Here is an 18,654-nt window from a genome sequence, read left to right on the forward strand (position 1 = left end):
GGCAGGAGTAACTCTGGGAGGTGAGAGTCCTCTCCATCATCCTTAAAGTTGCTGGAAGTTATACAGCTGTCAGTGTTCAACAAAACTTCTTACTTCTTAATGCTTTAGTACTTTGGTTTTTTTTTCTTAAATAAAAGCAACAGAAGCACATTAAACCATGGCTTCTGGAAAATTTCTTGTTCTTTAGTATTATGGACCATGCACATCTCATCTTTGGCACTCTTGTTATCTCACGATTGCAAGTCATAATAAGAAAATATAAAGAGTAAGGATTTTTATTTAACATAAAAATCAGGGCATCACTGTATCTCATTGGTATTATTGGCTGAGCTTATTCACTTATTTCCTTTCACACTCCAAACTCTGACTTCATAACTCAAGAAGTACCTCAGCCTTTCCTGATACTACTACTTGATGTTCTATTACTCTCTTAAATATACCGTCTTACCAAAAGGCTCCACTGTTCAAAAATTACCTGTCCAACTCTACAACACTATCTGGAATCTCACTGTCCTATATAGACCTAGTACTAACACCTACACCTTCAACCACTAGCCATCCAGTTCAAAGGACTCTGTTAACATTGTGAAAAGCTATACCAGAGTAAGCACCCATGAAAATAATGTAAAAGATAATCTCATCTGTTCAGTCTGACTCTATATTCTCTGCTGTTGAAATCTAAAATGCATCACAGAGTTCACAGTAATCCAAGAGAAGAGAAAAAAAGAAAAAATTGAAAAAGGCATTTACTAACTGCCCCTTCACAACCCCCAACTATGTTTCAGGAGCATTATATAAACTTATTTATGAGATATTTGATCTTCATTTTACAAATAAAGAAACAGAATCTTAGATTAAGTCACTCAACTGCTAAGGAACAGAGCTAAGAAACAAACCCAATTACACCTAACTCCAAATCCAGCCACTTAATAAGCTACATTGCTAAATTCTGACAACAAATTTATACCTATGACCAATGTTTAAAGAAAATCATTTTTTTTAATTTTTTTTTGAAGTTTTTATTTATTTATGATAGTCACAGAGAGAGAGAGAGAGAGGCAGAGGGAGAAGCAGGCTCCATGCACCGGGAGCCCGATGTGGGATTCGATTCCGGGTCTCCAGGATCACACCCTGGGCCAAAGGCAGGCGCCAAACCGCTGCGCCACCCAGGGATCCCAAGAAAATCATATTTAATGAGGTACACTATTAAGTAAAAGGAACAAATTCATACCTTTTTGTATACAGCTGTTTTATCAGAATCCAAAACAATGATATTCCTTAGTTTTGCATTTATTTCAGTTGCTGCAGGCCTCATAATGATCTCAGAATCAAGCCCTAAGGGAATGTAAGGATTATTAACTTAAATGCCTTTTCTTTAATTTAATAATTCTGAATATATTTTTCTCAGATTTTATTACCTTCAATCTTAATTTCAGAAATGTTACGTTTCTGATCTTGAATAAAGATCTGTAAACAAGATAATTCTGCTAAAATTTGCAAGTTAATAATATCTTCATTCTTCGATAGTTTTAAAGCTGCAAAACATAAAGAAAGACTTTTAGTAGTCACCTCACTACTATGATAAAGTAACTGAAGTATAAGAAAAATTAATGATAATACTAGAGGAAAACCTGATCTGCAATTCCACTAAAAGCAAGGAAGATATACCCTACTAAATTAGGAATTCTTAAAAAAAAAAAAAAAAAAAAAATCAAATATAATGAAAACAAAGCCAAACAAATCAGACACAACAAAAAATGGTTCCTAGATGAGACTAATATTTGAAACTAAAAAATTATAGTTGTAAAATCACAAATCATTTGAGATACAATGATTATGATAATAGTTCTCACTGTCAAACCTGCATCTTCTCATTACTTAAAAAGTACTTGATTAAAGAATATACTCTAAAAATGATTCAAATTTTCTTAGTTCTATTTTTCTAATCTAAAATTATGATAATAAATGCATAAATTATAATCCAGATCAAATACTAAATATTAGACTAAAAATTATAGATTGTATAGACTGTATAATATTAGACTAAAAAATATGTTAAATAAAAGCCACATTTTCTTCACTGGTAATCATTATCTTTATTATTTTCTAAATTTACCTGGGATATAATCATCTTTCCAGATATTAATCTAGGCAAGAGAATTTTGAAGCCAATGTTATACATGAATAATCAAGCAAAGGCTAACTTATTATTAATCTGACAGGGTACAAAACTTTGAAGCTGAATTTTAAACATACGCATTTTTTTAATGACCTCTCCTTTGTCTTCAGTCTCTGCAACAGACACTGGGGCTGATTTTTCTTCCAACTGTGGAAGTATATTATTAAAATAATTTATTGTATTCAGAAGTGCTTCGGTATGTAAATGAATATCCAAAGAGGAAAAATTCACCTAAAGAACAAAGCTCATTTTAGTAATAGGTCAATAAATATTTGTTTGCTGCTCAGTATCAGGCACTATGATTTGTGGTATAAAGGATAGAGTTTATAATATTCCATTTTCATCCTCAAGAATCACACAGTTCTAGTTATAAAATAGTCTTCGTAATATATTTACTTAGAAATACAGTATCTAATTAAAAATAAATATTACTCGCTCATACCTTAATCAGTTGTACAGCATTGTTATAAGTACTTTTCAAGTTAGGCAGATTCTTTTCAGCCTATCCAAAGAGAAAAAGCAAATCTGTTTGAATACATTAGGAAGACATATAGTCTATACAATTGCAACTCTGTAAGGTCCTTTCTAATTCTTCCTCCATGTGACAGAATTGTCTACCAAGTATCCAAATACTGTGCATTATGTTTAGATCTAGAATGCTTTTGTCATATAAAAGATAATGCTGGGGCAGCCAGGGTGGCTCAGGGGTTTAGCGCCACCTTCGGTCCAGGGTGTGATCCTGGAGATCCAGGATCGAGTTCCACGTCGGGCTTCCTGCATGGAGCCTGCTTCTCCCTCTGCCTGTGTCTCTGCCTCTCTGTCTCTCATGAATGAATAAATTTAAAAATATATTTAAAAAATTAAAAAAAGCTAATGCTATAAACAAAAACCCTAAAATATCTATATCAGTCATAGTAAAAATGGTCTTAAAAGCAATAAAATACTCTTTCAGCACTGTTATTATGATAAAGTATTTTTTTAAAGGTTTATTTGAGAGAGAGAACATACATGTGAGCATGCGGAGGGGCAAAGGGAGAGGGAGAAACTTTAGCAGACTCTTCATTGAGGTCAGAACACCATGTGGGGTGAGATCATGATCTGAGCCGAAACCAAGAAGTCAGTCAGATGCTTATCTGACTGTACCATCTAGGTGCCCCAAATATTTTAAAGATTTTTATTATTAGATATTTGAGACAGAGCACACATATACACACATGAATGAAAGGGGAAGGAGCAGAGGGGCTTCCAAGCCGACTCTATGCTAAGCAGAAAGCCTGAAGTGGGACTTGATTCCACAACTCTAAGATCATGACCAGAATGGAAACCAAGAGTCAGAAGCTCAACAAACTGTGCCACCCAGGTACCTCTATGATAAAGTAATTATTAAATTAACGTGGCACTTACATAAAAACAGGTCAGTGAAAACGTGGAACAAATTTTAAGTAGACCCTAATACATATAAAAACTTGATGAAATGAGTATCATAAATCAATAGAAAAGGAATGGAGTCACGGAAACCAGGAAAATGAGGTTAACTTCAGATAACACTGGGAAATCAAATGAAAGCCTCATCTCATATAGTATATCACAATAAATTCCATCAAGATTAAAAAGTTTGGGTTTAGGGTGCCTTGGGTGGCTCAGTTGGTTAAGCCTCTAACTCTTTATTTTGGCTGAGATCATGATCTCAGAGTTGTGAGATCAATCCCAGCACCAGGCTCGATGCTCATCTGGAAATCTGCTTGAGATTCTCTCTCTCCCTGTCTTTCTGCCTCTCTCCCACATACCCCACACTTGTGCTCACTCTATCTCTGTCAAATAAATAAGTCTTTGAAAAAAGAAAAAAACTTTGGGTTTGTTGGTTTGTTTTTTTTTTTTTGTGGGTTTGTTTGGTTTCGGTTATCTGATGGAGGAAAAAAACTCAATTTCATGTCATTTCCACTTAGAACAGAGGTCTATTATTTTTCTATATTAAGTGTATCAGTAAAGAATGACAAAAGAAGAAAACCTTAAAGTTTCAGGAATTCTAGAAACACGTTACAATGTAGATTAAGCTGAACTTAACTAACAAAACTTGATTACAACATTTCAGAAGTACACTTACCAAAGCAAACATACAAACAGAAGTGCTTACCTTCACATATTCCAATGTTAGCAGATCTTCCATCGTATTATCCAGTGTTGTAACCAAATAAATTGGTTTCTTGTTTTTATCTAAAAATGATTTTTAAAATTACTCTTCCATATTAAAAAATAATGGAAAATAAATAACAGAAACATTAATAAAACATAACTGGAAAAGAAGAATTTCCTGTATCAGCTTTGGGCCTTGGATTCTACCTTGGTTCTCCTTTCTCCTTTATTTTAAACTCTGAGGCTATAATTTCTCCCCACAATTCCCTTCCTGTCTCCTATGTCACAATGTGAAACAATTTTATTATTCTAAACTTAGATAGGAAGTAAGGCAAGAAAAAGTAGCAATCAATTATAGAAAAAATAGATTAAATTATTAGGAACAATGAAAGGACGTGAAGAGAATCGTGGCCCTGAGCCATAGAAATGCCTAGAAAGAAAATTGTCAGACTCCTTGAAAAGCTATTGTTTTTGAAAAGACAGATCAGGTATGTGATGAGAAACTAAGTTTTTCTGTGTATTAGTTTAGATTAGAATAAACCCAATTACTGTATAATTAGTTGTATTCTTGCTTCTGATCAAAACTTAAGAAAATATTAGGAACACTAGTGTAAAACAGCAGTTTGTAGAAGAGTTTTAAAACCAGCATCACTATATTACTTATGACTGTTCAAAATCAGCATCTCAATAGAAGGTTAGAAATCAATCATAATACTTTTGAGCGAAAAAAATGCAACCTATTCCACAGATCTTCCAGATTTAGAAGTTTATTAGCTCTTAAGCCAGCCTTCTACTGCAGATGCTATTTGTACTTCAACCTTAAAAAGGTCCTGATTTTTTCAAACATTTATCTCCAGATTTAGTGATCATTTATAAGAAACTACACTATTCACTTCTTCCTACTCCCATTAAAATACCAAAAGCAAAAATATTATAGAAATAGATGCAGTGGGGATCCCTGGGTGGCGCAGCGGTTTGGCGCCTGCCTTTGGCCCAGGGCGCGATCCTGGAGACCGGGGATCGAGTCCCACGTCGGGCTCCCGGTGCATGGAGCCTGCTTCTCCCTCTGCCTGTGTCTCTGCCTCTCTCTCTCTCTCTCTCTCTCTGTGACTATCATAAAAAATAAAAAAAAGTAAAAATAAAAAAAAATAAAAATAAAAAAAAAAGAAATAGATGCAGTGACAACTGTGTATCAGTACTCTGTGTGCTAGCTTTCGTATCCCGTGCTCTTGGGAAAACAAACAAAAAATAAACATTATAATTAAAAACTGCTATAATACTTCTGGATTGCTGGAGAACACTACCAAATTGGTTCACTTTTCTTTCCAATCACAAGAACAAACTATTTCTTGATGTAAAAAAAGCATAATAAATAATAATATGATAAAAGGGGGGTCAATTCTCCATGAATACAGAACAATCCTTAATCTGTATGCATCTTAACAATCTAGCATCAAAATACATGAGGCAAAACACTGATAATACTGAAAGGAGAAACAGATGAACCCACTATCATAGTTAAAGACTTCAACTCCCCCTATCAGAAATGGACAGATCCAGCAGATAGAAAATCAGTAAGGACATAGTTGAACTTGGTAATAATACCATTAGTCAACTGGATATGGGTATCTATAGACTAGTAGAATATATCTTCTTAAGCTCCCATGGACTATACACCAAGACAGACCACATTCTGGGCCATAAAACACAGCTTACTAAATTTTAAAAAATAAAAATAATACAATGTTTACACTCAGACCACAATGAAATCTTACAAATCAGTAAGAAATATAGTTGGAAAATTCCAGAATATTGGGAGAACAAATACTTATAATAATACATGGATAAAAGAAGAAATCTCAACAGCAATTAAAAAATATTAGAAAGTGGGACGCAAAAAAAAAAAAAAAAAAAAAAAAAAAAAAGAAAAGAAAGTGGGACGCCTGTGTGGCTCAGTGGTTGAGCCTCCCTTCGGCCCAGGGTGTGATCCTGAAGTTCTGGGATCAAGTCCCACACTGGGCTCCCTCCATGGAGTCTGCTTCTCTCTCTGCCTCTCTCTGTCTCTCATGAATAAATAAAATCTTTTAAAAAATTTTTAAAAATAAAAATATTAGAAGGTAAATGCGTATAAAAACACATCTTAACAAAGTTTGTGGGCTATGGCAAAAGCACTGTTTACAAGGATACAGAACACTGAAGCTATACGTTAGAAAATAAAATATATAAATAATCTAAGCTTCCACCTTGTGAAACTAGAAACTGAAAAATAAATCCAAAGCAAAAGAAATATTAAAAAGTAGATTAAAATAAATGAAACTGAAAACAAGTCGTCAGAAAAATTAAGGAAGCCAAAAATGTTTCTTTGAAAAGATCAATAAAATTAGCAAGCCTCTAGCCAGGTTAACTAAGAAAAAAAGAAAGAGGATGCAGATTACTAGTATTAGAAATAAAACAAATAATGGTATCATGAACATTAAAGATAATTTAAAAAAATACCATGAACAACTCTGTCCACAAAGGTGATAACCTAATAAAATGTACCAACTCCTTGAAAGATACAATCTGCCAAACTTGCACAAGAATAGACAATCTGAATAGGTTCATATCTATTAAAGAAATCAAGTCAATAATAACCTCCAAAAAAAAAAAGCACCATGCTCAGATGAGTTCAATGGTGAATTCTAATAAACTTTAAGGGAAAATTATACCAATTCTCTACAATTCCTTTCAGAGGATACAAACAGAAGGAATGCTTGCTAACTGATTCTATGAAATCAGAATTACCCTAATACCAACCAACACAAAGGCAATACCGAGAATGAAAAAAAGGAAAACTACAGGCCAGTAACTCTCATTAACTCAGATAAAACAGATCACACACACACACACACACACACACACACACACACACACACAGATTAAAAAGTCCTCAAGACAGTATTAGCAAACTCAATCCAACCAAGTATAAAAAAAAATTATGTGCCATGACAAGTAAAATTATGTGCCATGATAAGTAAAACTTATCCCAAACTGCAAGGCTGGTTCAACATTTGAAAATCAATGGATGTCATCTATGACATCTATAGGCTACAGAAGAAAACTAAATGATCATATAAACAATGCTGAAAAAGCATATGACAATATCCAGCAACCATTCATGATAAAAACTCTCAGTAACTAGGAATAAAGAACTTCTTTACTTGATAAAGAATATCTTCTAAAAACCTACAGTTAACTATATGCTTAATTGTAAGAAACTCAAAGTTTTCACACTAAGAAACAAGTAAGAGGTCTTTCTGTGTTTACGCATTTTAAACATAATTGTGTCTGCAAATGCATTAAAACAAAAAATAAAGGTATTTCTTTTTATTTTTGTGAAGCAAGACATAAAATTCTCTTTGTAGGCAGCCCCGGTGGCGCAGCGGTTTAGCACTGCCTGCAGCCCAGGGCATGATCCTGGAGACCCAGGACTGAGTCCCACGTCGGGCTCCCTGCATGCAGCCTGCTTCTCCCTCTGCCTGTGTCTCTGCCTCTCTCTCTCTAGCTGTGTATCTATGAATTAATAAAATCTTTTAAAAAAATAAAAAAATAAAAAATAAATAAAATTGTCTTTGTTTACAGATAACATGACCATCTGTGCAAAAATCTGGAAGAATCAACAACAGTTGTTGTCATAGAACTAATATGCCATTAGATCAAGGTTGTAGGATACAAGGCTAATATACAAGTCAAATGCTTTCCTATATATCCAAACTGTTAATGAAGAATTTGAAATTCAAAACACAATACTATTTACATTAGCATTTACACAGTCTTTCAACAAATGACGGAACAAATGGACACCCACAGGAGAAAAAAAAAAGGATCTAGACAAAGAAATCATACCCTTCACAAAAAAATCAATTCAAAATGGATCACAGATCTAGATGTAAAATGCAAAACCATAAAACTTCAAAGATAACACAGTATTTAGATATCCTCATTTTGGCAATGACTTTTTAGATACAACACCAACATGATCCATGAAAAAAACTTACCAATTGAACTTAATTAAAATTAAAAATTCTGTTCCGCAAAGAATAATGCTAATAAAATGAAAAGACCAGCCACAGATAAGAAAATATTTGCAGGGCAGCCCTGGTGGCGCAGCGGTTTGGCGCAGCTTGCAGCCTGGGGTGTGATCCTGGAGACCCAGGATCGAGTCCCACATCGGGCTCCCTGCATGGAGCCTGCTTCTCCCTCTGTCTGTGTCTCTGCCTCTCTCTCTGTGTCTATGAATAAATAAATAAAATCTTTATAAAAAACATTTGCAAAAGACACATCTGATAAAGGAATATACAAAGAACTCTTATAATTAATCAAGAAAAAAACAAACACCATTAAAACTATAGATCAAAGACCTTAACAGACAACTCACCAAAGAAACTATGTAGAAGCCAGATCAGCATATGAAAAGATACTCTACACATGTCATCAACGAAAGGCATATTTAAAAAAAAAACAATGAGATACCACTTCAGACCTTATCAGAATACTCAAATCCAAAGACACTAACACCAAATATTAGTGAGGCTATAAAACAACAGGAACTCTCATTCACTGCTGAGGAGAACGCTAAATGGTACAGCAACTTTGGAAGACAGTTTGTTTCTTACAAAACTAAATGTACTCTTACTAAATAACCCAAGAGTGATGTTTCTTGGTATTTACCAACAGCAGTTAAAAACGTATGCCCACACAAAAACCTTCATACAGATGTTTACTGCACCTTTATTCAGAACTCTCAAAACTTGTGTGCAACCAAGATATCCTTTAGTAAGTGAATCAAAAAATAAACTGTGGTACATAATAGAACGTTATTCAGGACTAAAAAGTGAGCTATCAAGAAATGAGAAGATATAGAAATAAATACTACTAACTGAAAAAAGTCAGTCTGAAAGGCTAAATATGGTATGATCCTAGCTATGTGACATTCAGGCAAAAGAATAAAAAATGGATATAGTAAAAAAGCTCGGTGGTTTCCAGGAGGTGGGAGAGGACAGAGAAGGATGAAAAGGTGGAATATAGAGGATTTTAAGAGCAGAACTACTGTGTATGATAATATAATGCTCAATACATGTCACTATACGTGTCCAAAACCCTCAGAATGCACAGAATCAAGCTGAACCCTAAAATAAAGTATGGACATTGGGCATACTATGTCAGTGTAGTCTACAAACGGCAACAAATGTACTCCTCTGGTGGTGGATGTTGATAATGGGAGAGGTTATGCATGTGTAAGTACAGAGGAAAATCCCTATACCTAAACTGCTCAATTGCACTGTGAATCAAAAAGTACTTTAAAAATAGATTATTAAAATTTTTAAAATGTCATTTCTAATCATATACAATGCTCTTCTGCTCCAAACAAGCTTTATAAAATTAATCTACTCAATCAGTTCTCTTTTCTAAATTGAGTAAAAGTCACATATAACATTGTATTAGTTGCAGGTATAAAATATAGTGAGTGATTCAATATTTGTATAATTATGAAATGATCACCACAATAAGTCTAGTTAGTATCTGTCCTCATCCATAGTTATGATTTTGTTTTTCCTTCTGATGAGAACTTTCAAAATTTACTATCTTAGTAGCTTTCAAATATGCAATTTGGTATTGTTAATTATAGCCACAATGCTATACTTTCCATCCTCCTGATTTATTTTATAACTGGAAATTTTTATCTCTGGACCCTCTTCACCCATGTCAATGGCACCCACCCCCATCCCTTGCCTCTGGCATACACCAGTTTCCTATGTACCTATCAGGTTGGATTTTTTTTTTTTTTTTTAAGATTCTACATATTAGTGAGATCAGATGGTATTTGTCGTTCTCTCACTTATTTCACTTAGCATAATGCCCTTAAGGTCTATCCATGTAATCACAGATGGCAAGATTTCATTCTTTTTAATGGCTAAACAGAATTCCATTGTGTGTTTGTGTATATGTGTGAATAAGATTATCACCTCTTCTTTACACATTCACTCATTGACTGCACTTAGGCTGTTTCCATATCTTGGCTATTATATATAGTGCTGCTGTGAACATGGGGTACATTTATTCTTTGAATTAGTGTTTTCATTTTCTTTGGGAAAATACCTAGAAGTGGAATTGCTAGATCATATAATTCTATTTTTAATTCTGTGAGAAATCTACATATTGCCTTCCATTATGTCTGCACTAATTGACATTTGCAACAGTACACAGGATTTCCTCTTCTCCACATCCTCACCAACACCTGTTATTTCTTGTCTTTCTGATAACACCTATTCTGACAGGTGTGACATGATATCTCATTGTGGTTTTGAGCAGCATTTCCCCCAATAATTACCGATTTCAGGATCTTTTCATATACCTGTTAGCTATCTGTATATTTTCTTTGGGAAAAATGTCTATTCAGATCCTCTGCCCTTTTTTTAATTGAATTGGTTTTCTGCTATTGAGTTGCAGGGATTCTTTATATATTTTGGGTATTAAGCATTGATCAGGTGTATGATTTGCACGTATCTTCTCCCATTCAGAAGGTTGCCTTGCCAAGTTGTTGATGGCTCCCTTAGCTGTGCAGAAGTTTTGTGGTAAATGTATTCCTACTTGTTAATTTTTGTCTTTGCTTTTGGAGTCAGATCCAAAATACTCACAGAAGACTACTGTAAAGGCACTTACTGCCTATATTTTCTTCCAGTAGTTTTATGGTTTCAGGTTCTTCCATTCAAGCCTTAAATCCATCTTAATCTTTGTGTATGGTATAAAATAGTAGTCCAGTTTTACTCCTTTGCATATGGCCGTCCAGTTTTCCTAGCACCATTTATGAAACTATCCTTTACTCATTTTATATTCTTAACTTCTTTGCCAAAAGTAACTGACCATATATGAATGGGTTTATTTCTAGACTGTTTTTGGTTCCATTGATCGATGGGTCTGTTTTTATGTTATCATAGAGTTTTATATCAGTAGCATAGATAACTTTGTATATATTTTGATATCAGGGAACATGATTCCTCCAATTTTGTCCTTTCTCAAGACTGCTTTGGGTATTTGGGGTGTTTTGTGGTGGCATACAAATTTAGAAATTCTTTTTTAAGATTTATTTATTCCTGAGAGACACAGAGAAAGAGGCAGAGACACAAGCAGAGAGAGAAGCACACTCCTCAGAGGCAGCGTGATGCAGGACTCCATCCCAAGACCCCAGAAGCATGACCTGAGCCAAAGGCAGACACTCAACCACTGAGCCAACCAGGCACCCCCATAATTGTTTTTCCTATTTTTGTGAAAAAATGCCATTGGAAGTTTGATACAGATTGCAGTGAATTTGCAGAATTGCTTTGGATAATAGGAACACTTTAATCATGTTAATTATTCCAAAACAGGGCAGCCCTGGTGGCGCAGCGGTTTAGTGCCGCCTGAAGCCTAGGGTGTGATCCTGGAGACCCAGGATCGAGTCCCACGTCGGGCTTCCTGCATGGAGCCTGCTTTTCCCTCTGTCTGTGTCTCTGCCTCTCTCCCTCTCTCTCTTCCTGTGTCTCTATGAATAAATAAACAAAATCTTTAAAAAAAAAGTATTCCAATCCATAAGCATGGACTATCTTTCCATTTATTTGTCTAATTTTTTTCATTACTGTCTTATAGTTTGCAGTATACAGATCTTTCACTTCCTTATTTGTTTTTATGTATTTTTTTTGATGGAACTGTAAATGGGATTGTTTCTTAACTTCTCCTCCTCATAGTGTATAGATACCCAAAAGAATTTTCTGTTTATCTATCCTACAACATTACTGAATTTACTGATTAATTCTATGAGCATTTTGGTGGATCCTTTTAAGGTTTTCTATATATAATACCATGTCATCTGCAAATAGTGACAGTTTTACTATTTGGGTCACAAAGAATTACTTCAGATATTCAGTTTTTTACTGAGTCAATTAAGAAATCAAAAGAGAAATTTTAAAAAATACCTTAGGACCAATGAGAACATAAATATAATAAAATTTATGAAATGCACCAAAAGGATTTCTAAGAGGGCAGAGCACAAACCAGTAGATGCCTAGCCCTAGAAACAAGAAAAATCTCAAACAATCTAACTTTACACCTCAGGCTACTAGAAAAAGAAAAAATGAAACCCCAATTAGAAGGAAATAAGGTATCAGAGCAGAAATAAAAGAAATAGAGACTAAAAGAGAATAACTGAAAAGATCAATAAAACTAAGAGCTGGTTCCTTTAGAAGATAAGCAAAATGCACAAACTTTTAGCTAGATTCACCAAAATAAAAAAGAGGGCTCAAATAAAATCAGACATGAAAAAGGAGACATTAAAGCTGATAACCACATAAATACGAAGGATCATAAGAGACTACAATGAAACACCATAACACTGACAATTGAACAACCTAAAAGAAACGGATAAACTCCTAACAACATACAACCTTCCTAGACTTAATAATCAAGAAATACAAAATACACGTAGACTAATTACTTGTAAAGAAGTGAATCAGTAATCAAAAACCTCCAACAAAACAAAGTCCAGGGCCAGATGGCTTCACTGATGAATACTACCAAACATTAAATGAAGAATTAATACTAATCTTTCTGAAACATCTCTAAAAAATAGGAGGAGAGTAATCGGAGCTTCTTCCTGATGTGCCCCTCTCCCGCTTTCGTGAAGTTTCCTCACAGCATGGTCCCCAAGCGCCAGTCCTCGCTGGCACCTCAAACGAAGAAACCGAGGCTGCCTCCGGCCCCCAAGCCAGAAGAGACATCGACCTCTCAGCACTTGCCAAAGGGAGAAAAAGAACAGCAAGAAGCAATTGAACATATTGATGAAGTACAAAATGAAATAGACAGACTTAATGAACAAGCCAGTGAGGAGATTTTGAAAGTAGAACAGAAATATAACAAACTCCGCCAACCAGTTTTTTCAGAAGAGATCGGAATTGATCGCCCAAATCCCCAGTTTTTGGGTAACAACATTTGTCAACCATCCACAGGTGTCTGCACTGCTTGGGGAGGAGGATGAAGAGGCACTGCATTATTTGACAAGAGTCAAGTGACAGAATTTGAAGATATTAAATTAGGTTACAGAATAGATTTTTATTTTGATGAAATCCCTTACTTCGAAAATAAAGTTCTCTCCAAAGAATTTCATCTGAATGAGAGTGGTGATCCATCGTCAAAGTCCACTGAAATCAAATGGAAATCTGGAAAGGATTTGACGAAACGTTCAAGTCAAAAACAGAATAAAGCCAGCAGGAAGAGACAGAACGAGGAACCAGAGAGCTTCTTCACCTGGTTTACTGACCATTCTGCTGCAAGTGCAGATGAGTTAGGAGAGGTCATCAAAGATGTTATTTGGCCAAATCTATTACAGTACTACTTGGTTCCTGATATGGATGATGAAGAAGGAGAAGGAGAAGAAGAAGATGATGATGATGATGAAGAAGGAGGAGGATTGGAAGATACTGATGAAGAAGGAGATGAGGATGAAGGTGAAGAAGATGAAGATGATGATGAGGGGGAGGAAGGAGAGGAGGATGAAGGAGAAGATGACTGATGGAACATTGATGGATTCCAACCTTCCTTTTTTAATTTTCTCCATTCCCTGGGAAAAAGTTGCATCTCTTTTTTCCCCCCTCCTCTTGTGCTCATTCACCCTGTTTTTTTGAAGTCTCTTTTCTCTCCCTTTATACCACTGTTCTCAACTTATTTTGGGGGGAAATACCTTGAGCAGAATACAGCGGGAAAAGAATCTCTACCCCTTTCTGTTCCAAATTCATTTTTATTCCTTCCTGTCTCAACAAAAACTTTATGGAATCAACACCACCGTGCTCTGTGGGGAAAAAAGAAAAACCTTCTGCTCCCTTAGCTCTGTTGGAAGCTGGAGGGTGCTAGGCCCCTGTGTAGTAGTGCATAGAATTCTAGCTTTTTTCCTCCTTTCTCTGTATATTGGGCTCAGAGATTACACTGTGTCTCTATGTGAATATGGACAGTTAGCATTTACGAACATGTACCTGTCTACTTTCTCTTGTTTAAAAAAAGAAAAAAAAACTTAAAAAAATGGGGTTATAGAAGGTCAGCAAAGGATGGGTTTGAGATGTTTGGGTGGGTTAAGCGGGCATTTTGACAATATGGCTTCTCCTTTGGCATGTTTAATTGTGATGTTTAATGGACATCCTTACAGTTTAAGATGACACTTTTAAAATAACACTCTCCTAATGATGACTTGAGCCCTGCCACTCGGGAGAATCAGCAGAACCTGTAGGATCTTATTTGGAATTGACATTCTCTATTGTAATTTTGTTCCTGTTTATTTTTAAATTTTCTTTTTGTTTCACTGGAAAGGAAAGATGCTCAGTTTTAAACGTTAAAAGTGTACAAGTTGCTTTGTTACAATAAAACTAAATGTGTACACAAAGGATTTGATGCTTTTCTCTCAGAACAGGTGTATTTAATATGATTTTCCAAGTTTGACTTGTATAACATATTGTCAAACATTGTCACCCTGACTCCGTATTTTTTGATACGCACTTTGCAGGGTGACCTCAGGGCTGTGTGAACTGAGAAAGGGATCTGAATCAATGTATTAATGCCTCCAAAGCCAGGAGCCATCGTAGGTGTAGTTTGCCGTCAGTTTCTGAACTCTCCCACATCAGTCGTGATACCAGATTGCTCAAAACTGAGTTCTGAATATGTTGTGCCCTTGATTTGTATCTCAAAATGGCATTTTTAAAAACGGGCCTTTATTTGCCTGGATATAATAATAGTGCCTGCCACCACCATCAGACAGACCTGGTGCTCTAATGCCAACTTACACAGAGGGCAGTTACTGGCATGTCATCGTTGGTACTATGAAATGTGGCCAAGAAGACAGACTCTCAGAGTAAGAAGTTGTATTGGTGGTAAGAAACTCAGGAGTACTTTTGTCTCAAAGTACTAGCTATTTAGCATATAGCTCTCACGTGAGGCCTGTGTGAATCCGGGTGAGGTGACGGGCCCTGCTCTACTTAATGCCGTTGTGCATAGGATACCATTTTGGGAAGCTACCTAATGCATAAGCTTTTTAATGCTGTAAATTATAGTAGCTAAAATTAAATGCCACTTAACTTTTTCAGAGATGAATTAATGGACAGCTTGGTCAAATTCAAAACTTTTTGATGAATAAAACTTATAAATGGAACTATTCCATCGATAGGCAAAGTGTAATGAAAACCTGTCTAGATGGATAGTATGTAATTTCTGCACAGGTCTTGTTTAGTAATATATCACTGTATACCGGTCAGGAATCTTGCTCCAATAAAGGAACATAAAGATATATATATAAAATAAATAAATAAATAAATAAATAAATAAATAAATAAATAAAAATAAATAAATAAATAAATAAATAAATAAATAAATAAATAAATAAATAAAATAAGAGGAAACACTTCTGAACTCATTTTACAAGTCAAGCACTACCTGGGTACCAAATTCAGACAAGAATACTACAATAAAATAAAATTACAGGCCAGTATTTTAGATGAACAAAGATGCAAAATTCTCAACTAAATATAAGCACAACAAATTCAACAATACATTAAAAGGATGATACACCATAAGTAAGTAGCAATTATTTCAAGGATGGTTCAACACTCACCAATCTGTCAATGTGGTACACTACATTAACAAAATGAAGTACAAAAATCTTATGATCTTAATGGATGAAGAAAAGCATTTGACAAAATTCAACATCCACTTATATAAAAACTTTTACCAAACCGGTGTAGAGAGGGAACACACCTCAACATAATAAAGACCATATATAACAAGCCCATAGCTAACATCTTACTCAATGGTGAAAAGCTGAAAGCTTTTACTCTAAAACAGGGACAAGACAAGGATGCTACTTTTGTCACCTTTATTCAACACAGTATTGGAAGTCCTAGCCAGAGCAATAACACAAGAACAATAAATAAAAGGCATTAGAAATAAATCATTTGTCATAATCATTCCATCAACCATTGAGAATTATAAGCCATCAACCCTTATAAGAATAAACCCAAAAATACAAAGGAAGAAATATACATAATATCCTCTCCTAAATGCCTAACACAATAAATAGAAATATTATCCAAGGTATCACAAAATTTTTCCATTATGATTCTGGGACATAAAGTGTTTATGGTAGATAAAATAATGCTACGCCCTGACACCCAACGACGTCCATGTTCTGTCTCTCTAAAACCTGAGAATATGTTACCTTATATATTATATAGCAAAAGGGACTTTGCAAAGGTAATTGGGTAAAGAAGAAATTAGCCTGGATTGAGGTCAGAGATGACAACATGAGAAGGATCTATCACCCTGTACTGGTTCTAAGATATAGAGAACTAATTATATGCAAGGAATTACAGAGGCCTGTAGAGTTAAGGTCTGCCCTCACAGATTAGATAAGCAGGAAACAGACTTAAACCACATGGAAATGCGTTTTGGTAACAACTGAATGAACAAGGAAATGGATCTTCCCCTAGAGCCTCCATACAGGAATTCTAACTGGCACCTTGATTTTTACCTGTTAAGACTTCAGACCACTGCTTAATAAACTTTAAGAAGTTTCTGTTGTAAGAAACTAAATCTGTGGCAAATTGTTACATTATCAATAGGAAACTAACTCAGCATCATAGTATTCAGTTAGATAGATATAAAATTAAACCAGGACTATTATATTTTCCTTTATGAAAAAAATTATCATTTTCTCTTTGCTCTACCTTCCCAGACTCCCAAGATAAAAACTGAAGACCAACTCGTAAGATTTCCTCGAGAATATCTTACCGAATGTACTGATTTAAAGCCTAGAGAATTTTAAACTCTTTAGAAGGGAGTCAAACAATAAAAGTTATTTTTAAAAAACTGAGATACTTACCAAAGTATTCTGGGCATTTTAGGCAGAACTCTTTCAAAAAGGCATTTGCTTTCAAATCAAATGTTCTAAGTTCAACATCTGTGCCCAATCCTAAAACATCAATTTCTACCACAGGTAATTCACAATCTCCAACAAGGTGATAAAACTGAATCAAAACCTAGAGGAAAAAGAATAAAGAAACTACCACTATCTAAAAGAAAAAATTGTTTATGCGGATGGTGGTTTTGAATGGATAAGTTATACACATGATCTGTATTTAAAATTTAAAGGAGACTTTATATACACACATGCATACACATGTATCTTGTACAGTTAATTATCTTTAATAAATTCCTATCAAATGACCATAATAGATGATCTAAACCCCTAATTTTTGATTAACAAAATTAATCTTCACAAAAAGGGGAGGAAAGAATCACAAAGCAATATCTGGATTCAGCTTAAATTGGATGAAACAGGAGTACATATTAGCAATAAGACTATATAAATAAACTGAATAGCAGAAATGACAATTTAAATAAGTCATATTAATTTTACCATGGTACATACCTCTGGCACTTCAAATCTTATTTTATACTGAATCATATTTTTTGAACAATCTGGCTTTTGAATCTTTTTCTGCTGATAACTCTGAACTCCAGTGGGAGACTGAAGAGGCTCTTCCAAAGGACTACAAGGTGCATCAAAATATTCTTCTTCAGAATCTAAATATTGCAGAATATTGTTTAAGTCAAAAATTAAAATGACTGACTTAATAACAATGGTCTTATAATTTTTCTGAAGTAAATATGAATACTAATACATTGAAGTCTTAAAACATTTCAAAATGTGAATGTGAAGATTAGAAAATAATAGAAAAGAATACAGAGCTTATGTCTGAAAATAACATTTTTGATGACAAAAAGTGTAGAAAATATAAAATTAATCTTTAGCTTAATGAACATCACCTTTTAAAATCATTAGTCTATCGCTTCTCGGTCTTTGACTGAGATCAAGTGTAAAATTATTAGTCTAAAAATTGTAAAATTTTATTTTATTTTTGAGAGAAAGAGAGGGAGCAAGTGCATGTGCATGTGCCACCTGGGGGTGGGGAAGGGCAGAGAGAGAGAGAGAGAATCATGAGCAGGTTCTGTGCCCTGCATGGAGCCCAAAGCGGAGCTTGATCTCATGACCCTGAGTTCATGACCTGAGCGGAAATCAAAGTCAGATGCTTAACTGAGTGAGCCACCCAGGTGCCCCACAAAATAAAATTTAACAGCAAAAGCAGTTTCACTTTACCATCTTCAACACATGGAAGCTCCAAGAAAGGAAGCATTTTCTGTGAAATCTGTGATGTTCCCAAAGAAGTGGACCTTTGAATCTGGAAGAAAAGTAATTCACTGTTAATTAGCACAAAGATTTTTATTCAAAG

General features: G+C 34.7%; 1 protein-coding gene and 1 pseudogene across 9 annotated transcripts in view; one reads left to right on the plus strand and one right to left on the minus strand.

Moving 5' to 3' along the window:
* VPS13A (vacuolar protein sorting 13 homolog A) overlaps positions 1-18,654 on the minus strand; it is a 235,415-nt gene that overhangs the window by 122,727 nt on the left and 94,034 nt on the right. For all 9 annotated transcript variants that reach the window (XR_007400987.1, XR_007400992.1, XM_025423277.3 and 6 more), the window contains 8 exons: positions 18,522-18,603; positions 17,793-17,947; positions 17,244-17,400; positions 4,314-4,393; positions 2,622-2,681; positions 2,257-2,410; positions 1,419-1,535; positions 1,232-1,335 (listed from right to left, as the gene is read on the minus strand). Coding sequence is in view for 7 of the 9 variants with exons in the window: in XM_025423277.3 (XP_025279062.3) it covers positions 1,232-1,335; positions 1,419-1,535; positions 2,257-2,410; positions 2,622-2,681; positions 4,314-4,393; positions 17,244-17,400; positions 17,793-17,947; positions 18,522-18,603 (909 nt within the window). In the remaining 2 variants the exon portion in view is untranslated. The remainder of the gene's footprint in view (positions 1-1,231; positions 1,336-1,418; positions 1,536-2,256; positions 2,411-2,621; positions 2,682-4,313; positions 4,394-17,243; positions 17,401-17,792; positions 17,948-18,521; positions 18,604-18,654) is intronic.
* On the plus strand, positions 13,023-14,759 carry LOC112644690 (protein SET-like; annotated as a pseudogene).

This window comes from Canis lupus, chromosome 1 (genome assembly GCF_003254725.2).
Source record: "Canis lupus dingo isolate Sandy chromosome 1, ASM325472v2, whole genome shotgun sequence".
Classification (NCBI taxonomy): Eukaryota; Metazoa; Chordata; class Mammalia; order Carnivora; family Canidae; genus Canis; species Canis lupus.